The 6,698-nt window shown below is 46.1% G+C and overlaps 1 protein-coding gene across 2 annotated transcripts in view; it reads left to right on the top strand.

Moving 5' to 3' along the window:
* Positions 1-4,230: 4,230 nt before the first annotated feature.
* ankrd44 (ankyrin repeat domain 44) overlaps positions 4,231-6,698 on the top strand; it is a 54,198-nt gene continuing 51,730 nt past the window's right edge. For both annotated transcript variants that reach the window (XM_083642115.1, XM_083642114.1), the window contains exon 1: positions 4,231-4,616. In XM_083642115.1, coding sequence (XP_083498241.1) covers positions 4,590-4,616 — 27 coding nt within the window. In that variant the 5' untranslated portion in view covers positions 4,231-4,589. The remainder of the gene's footprint in view (positions 4,617-6,698) is intronic.

The raw sequence follows: 6,698 nt of genomic DNA, 5'->3' as shown, positions 1-6,698 counted from the left end.
AGGGCATATGAGTGCAAAAACAACAAGAGACACAACAAGCAATAAGGCAGTATAGTGATAAGACATGTCAGAGACAGTGGCATATTCACTGCACATAGGTGCACATGTCATGTGCATACTTTAAACGTGCTTAAACATTTTTCCAGAGCAATTTAGAGAGAGAGTGGCGTCAGCGGAGGTCCAAAATGCGTGACTCATTAGCCAATGAACAGCCAGGAAGGGGTCTCGCGCTACTTTTGAATGCTAAAATAAAGCTGATAATGTACAATTTGATTCTTAAAAAAAAAAAACTTTTAAAGTACAACACAAACTGTCCATTTTGCTGCAACTCGACAGCGCTGCTTAATCCAGAACCTTCCTGGAATTCTTGAGAGTAAAAAAACGGGTCCATTGGAGTGAATGGAGATGTCGTGACTCTTCTATATACACGGCTCTGACTCCATCTTGCTCTGTCAGTGGCATCTTATTTCTTGAGCTGTTGGTGGGGGGGAGGGGACAATGACAATCTGAGTCTAGTCTACTGTTATACCAGTATGTGTGTTTTAGACAGTTCCCTCAGTCGGTACTATTGGAAACGACCATAACCTGAGCATTTGTAGGAGAAAACATGTTTCTCCCGGATGCAGCACGTCAGCCCACAGTGTGCGCTGGCTGTGTTTAGGGAGGCCCTGCCAACATGACGAGCCTATTGTCCCGTTTATCAACCTTGTCATCCTGCAGCCTGAGACACAACAACCAGATAAAGAGAGGAGGAGACCATGCGGGCACAATGGCAGCCTGCCTGTCCCAGTGGCCTTGTTGTGGATGAATTCAATCACATGGGCGCACTAAATATGCCCCGGGGAGCTGGAAGCAGTACAAGCTCAAACTAAGAAATATCTTGATGCATGGCAGTGTCAAAAGCCCATGTTTACAAGTTACAACTTACATGATTTTCTCTTCAAACAGCCCTGCGACTATATATAAAATTACAATTATGGTTCCTAAATCTTAGGTATACACGTGTTGCGTAATATTTCAAGTATAAGGACGCAAGGTGAGAGTGTGAGTTGGAAGCATAGACCGTATAATAAATAGGTTGGAAGTGATTATCTGGAAGTAGCAGTTCTCCCTCTACTCCATCTGCATGTCCTGTAGTCTCACCCTGTCTCCCATGCTGAGAGGTCATCGATGAATGAATGAGGGAGTCAGCCGCACTCAAAGCACAGAGATCACCCTCCACCCTCCTACACACACGCACCAACACTCATACCCACACACAATGGAAAACCCTCCCCCACTTTTCCCCTCCGTCGCCTTACGCTTTGACCCAGATTTCCCTGGCAGCCGCTGTCCATGCTTTGGATCTGCTAATCTGACGAAAAGAATCAAGTCTGTTTTCCATGTGTGTGTGTGTGTGAGAGAGAGAGACAGACTGAGTGAGAGTAAGGACAGGCAGAGTCAGAGCCGTGTAGATAGAAGAGTCCCGACACCTCCATTCACTCCAATGGACCAGTTTTTTTTAACTCTCAAGAGTTCCAGGAAGTAAGGTCCTGGATTAAGCAGCACTGTCGAGTTGCAGCAAAATAGACAGTTTGTGTTGTACTCTGAAAGGGTTTTCCCTCCCTTGAATCAAATTGTACATTATCAGCTTTATTTTAGCATGCAAAAGTAGCACGAGACCCATTCCTGGCTGTTCATTGGCTAATGACTCTTGCATTTTGGTCCTCCGCTGACGCCACTCTCTCTCTAGAGGACACTGGGCAGAGTGTGTCTGTGGGCTAGAAGGTTTGGTTGCAGCTGGCCTAGGTCACATCTGCCTGCTGTAGGGAGTTTGGGCATGTGGCTGCTGTGTGTACTAAAAGCAAGATATGTAGGAGATGTGGGATACATCTGGGAACATCCAAAAGGTTCCTTGTGCTTATCTCTGAAGACTTAAGTCTTTTCCCAAGAAACCACATTCTGAAATATGTTAAAATGTTACAGGCTGGCCTGAGACCTGTAGTGTGACTGTGAACATTGACATTTCTTTGTTGGCTGAGTGCTGATCATCGGCGGTCACTGGTGGTACCAATGGATGCCTTATAGGGCTTAGTTAGGTCTTGTTATTGTTATGTTATTTTCAACTTAGCTGGGGAGGCAAGTGGCAACGCAAGGCAGTTTTTAGGGGGTCATCCCTATGTTCCCCGGGTCCTATGTTCCCCGTTTTTGTGGGACCGGGGAACATAGAACCCTTTCTATGAACTTAGGTTTAGGCGTGGGGGTGGGAGAGGTTAGGTTTTGGGTTAGGGTCTGGGGGAGGTTAGGTTTAGGCATGGGGGGAGGTTAGGTTTGGCGTGGGGGCTGGGCGAGGTTAGTGAAAAACAGGGAATATAGAACCCGGGGAACATAGACATGATCCCGTTTTTAGGGGGGGTAGCTGCGGTACGGTGGCGCAGTTGGTAGCGCTGTCGCCTCACAGCTAGAAGGTCCTGAGTTCGATTCTCGCCTGGGACGCTGTGGGCGCTGGGGGTGTGTTCCCCCCCATATGTTCAGTGCCTACTGCCCAGGTGGGTTAATAATAATAATAATAATAATAATTCATTTATTTTATATAGCGCTTTTCAAGACCCAAAGACGCTTAACAGAGAAACAAAAGACACAGGTTATCTCGTCGAAAGGGCCTTTCTGTGTGGAGTTTGCATGTTCTCCCCGTGCTCCCCAGGGGGTTCCTCCGTACATAACCCCCCCACTAAAAACATGCAGAAGATCGTCATCGTCATCCGACCAGTGTGACGACAACATCCGAAGTTGGGCGCTGGAAAGAAAAAGCGACCACTGCTCCTGGCCTGCCCCCCGGAGGAAAAGACAAGCCTGGATGGGTTAAATGCAGAGGACAAATTTCACCGGCCACCGTCAGCATGAGTGTGTGTTTGTGGCCGCATGCATGTGTTGGGTGTGTTCGTGTGACAATAAAAGACGGGCTTGTCCGTCTACTAACTGTTAAACTGTTAACCCCGGTAGAACATTCTGATCACACCAAATAGCACCTCAATTATATAAATATCTGACCACGGGCCTGGCCCAGTCTGACCCGGGCCCAATGAACGGGAGGGAAATTCCGGTCGGGACGGGCTCGGGTTCGGGCACAGAATCTAGCCTCTACAAAGTAATAACCTTTGGAATGTAGGCCCTATTTTCCTGAGTGCAGCGAACTAGGCAAAATGCATGGTGGTGTCTGTCTTGCTGTCTGTGTGTGTCTGGTTGTCTGGTGATGGCTTGTTGAGTCAACACTGAGGTGGCCTAGCAAGCTGCTACACCTCCCTTGTTTACAAACAGCATCAAGGCAGGAAGGCTATAGAGAAGTTTCCACAATGCGAGATAGAGTAGTCTACACCAGTGGTTCTCAAGTTTTTTCACCTGAAGGACCCCTAAACTGACAAAGATTAGACCACGGACCCCCATTTGAGAACCACTGGTCTACATGATGCAATGACATGAGCAGTGACGTATAACATAAATCAAAATGTGAGTAAACTGATTTCCAGTCATAAGGCAAACCGCAACCTTGAATTATATTGTCAGAAAAGCATTCATATGCACCCCCCTTAAAAGACCATATCCTCGTAGAAACCAGTTTGATAGCACTTGCTATGATTAATCGGCCTACTAATATGTCTGTCCCCCCTCAAGGTTTCTTAAAAAAAAAGATTTAAAGTTTTTATTGGTAGTTTCTCCTGTGCATAGGGTCATTTTTGGGGTGCCATGTAGGCTGTAGAATAGCTAGATTGTCTTGCTAAAATGTGCTCTTGCCTTTTTCATTATATACATGTAAGTCTGTTCAATTTTGTTTATTGATTGTGTTTTTTATTGATCGTGTTTAGTTAAATCTAACTAGACACATTCTCTGTAAAGTCCTTCAAGACATGCTTGTGTATTAGGGCTATACTGTATAAATAAACTTGACTTGCCTATTAATGTAAACTGTTTTAAGGTGCTATATTAATAAAGTTGTTATTGTCATATATGGATTAATGTCTGCTTATTAAAAAAAGGTAGGGAAACTGAGGTGATGTGATGGATAGTGCCAGCTGTGTTTAGGCCCCCTCTGTCCAGTAGGTGGCAGCAGCGAGGAGGGCTGCTGGTTGTTGATGCTGAAACCTCTCCTCCAGTCCTGCTGCATCTGATCTAGAGGAGGAGAGAGAGGCACCAACTTCCTGTGTGTGCGAGCTGCTCTGTCTGTCCCATTGAGTTCATTCCGGAGCTGTCGCAGCACCGAGGGAGGCTTGTTTAGCTCTGGAGGTGGAGGTAGTGGAGCGGTGTATGGCTCGGGAGAGACGACCGTGACCCCCCACGCAGCAGACATAAATGTGGATTGTTTACATCGGTGGTGGAAAACCTCTCCTCCATGGGCCCTGGTGGTACTCGCCCCGGCCTTCATCATCCGCCTATTAGCTGCCTAGGGAGGTGTGAGAGACCGAGCTGCGTCTGACTGAGGTCCAGCGGGGAACAAGTGGACTAGCGAGGAGGAAGGAAGGCCAGGGGGCTTTGGACTGCAGCATCACGGACTGCATGGTGGTGTGGTGTCGGGAGGGAGTGGATGTGCAGCCCGAGCTGACAGACCGAGAGAGATGGCTGTTCTCAAACTGGCCGACCAGGTATCAACGTTAGACTCCAAGCTAGCTGCTGTAGTACACTGCTAGCCTAGCTTAGGTTACACCGGCCACTGTACAGACAGACAGGCAACACCTATCGCTATCTATCTGCTCGTTATGCGAACACATGACGTTACATCATTGAGGAAAAATGTATTTGCTGCGCCCAGACCGCAGCACATACTAGTATAGCATACGCTGCGTGATTATATTCAACGACGCTGGTCCTGGTTTTCGCCCCTTTTAGTTTTTTGGCTAAATTGTCTCATTGCTTGTTTCTCTCACGAGATCTGGCAACACTGACTGGTCTGTCTTGTGTTGAAATGAAAATGAACTGACAGCCAGCCTCGCACGGACAACTTCCTGCTCTGTGTTTCCCTAAAGCGTCCTCGCAAACGTCTTCAATAAGGACATTTTAGCCCCTGCCTGCAGCTGTGTAGAAGCGTTTGGTCATAGCCTGGTGTTGACATTTCGGGTCAGTCGCTGTCCAGCCGAGCCAAATGCTGATTTAATGTGCCTAAGGTGCTGACATGTTTGGCCCAGGCAGGCTCTTCCATTATGTCTTCTTTCTGGGGGTTCCCAAACTTTTTTTCATGCCAAGACTGAACCCCCCCCCAAAAGATTCACAGAAGGAAAAAGCATGGGATTTGATCTCAATTGGCCACATCTGAGGAGATTCATGTTCTGTAGTCGGATGTAATTTCGCGTAGAGTCACACAACTCTAGATGGGGTGGTGGACTGAAAAATATGATCAAAAATATTCACCCTCCTGTGGCCCTGATACATTCTCATTCATTCTGCTATTACAGTGAAGTTCAACTATTCCTCGTTTTTGTGCGGACCCCTTTGAACCCCCTCGGGGACCCCTGGAGGGCCCCGGATCTCAGTTTGGCTTCTGTCTTGTCTCTCCTAATAGTGCACTCTCAGGGACTCAGATATCTACTTTCCCCGCTTTCAAAATGGTGCACCGTCCTCAACCAGGGCCCTCTTAGCGAGACGCTGGCATCTGAAGAGAGGTGCGTGCCGGGCTGGAGGCCACGCCGCGAAATGTCACCATGCCGTTTCAAGCCGTCACTTGTTGACACAAATGCCTGATCTGATATGCCTTTGTCTTGTTGGGACATCAATTCCACGGTCGGTCCAGCAGCCATATCAGATCAGCAGTGACTTCACGGAAGGGAGGGAGGAAAGAAGGCCAGAGCACTCTTATGATATATCACTATTTTCAGACATGCTGATGCCGCAAGAGGTCAAGGTCACATGGGGGTGTGGGAAAGGCACACTGGCTAATTGGTGTGTTTTTATAGTGTGGACCTCTGCCACCCACCCATGGTAAAATCATGTATATCATGGTAGTTAGTGCCCCCCGTGTGTTGTATGTTCCTGTATTGTTTCCTGTATATGTTTCCAGGGGTGGGTAGTAACGAGTTAAAGGAACACATAAAATAATAAATAAAAATATGTTCATTACTTAAAGGAACACTCTGCCCATTTTCAACCAGCTTTGTATCATTAGAACATCAGTAGTATATCAGAAAACTGTAAACGGTTTTGAAGTCTGTCATTTAATTTGACAGTTATTGAGTGTTAAAGTGTGGACCAGTGACATCACTGGTCCACACTAACTCAAATGAATAACTCATTAACTCAAATCAACTCTCAATAACTGTCAGATGAATGATGAATAGTTTGACCTTTAAGTAATGAACGTATTTTTATTTATTTTTTATTTTTAAGGAACAAGTAGTTTTCATGTTCCTTTTATTAACCTGTACTTCTACTCGGGTATATTTTTGAGCCATTAATCTACTTGCGTCACTACATTTTCCATAATACCTTTGTTATAACTAGTCTGCTCCAGACAGAGGCATTGAAAGAGTGCACGCAGAGTGCAAAAGTAACAGCCAATATCACGTCAGCGTCGCTCAAACTTTTAGTCCAAGCTGTATTTCAGATTTTTTAATATTACCGTAAGTCAAATTATTCAAGTTCAATCTATTATTTTACCTGGTGATTGTGTTGGATAATTCCTGTAGCAGTTCATTAGATCATCTCAGAGCTGTGTATATACATTTAGAAGAGTC

The sequence above is a fragment of the Poromitra crassiceps genome (assembly GCF_964638095.1).
Source record: "Poromitra crassiceps genome assembly, chromosome: 8".
NCBI lineage: Eukaryota > Metazoa > Chordata > Actinopteri > Beryciformes > Melamphaidae > Poromitra > Poromitra crassiceps.
The sequence above is the reverse complement of the archived record's forward strand: the minus strand, read 5'-3'. Positions and strand labels throughout refer to the sequence as shown.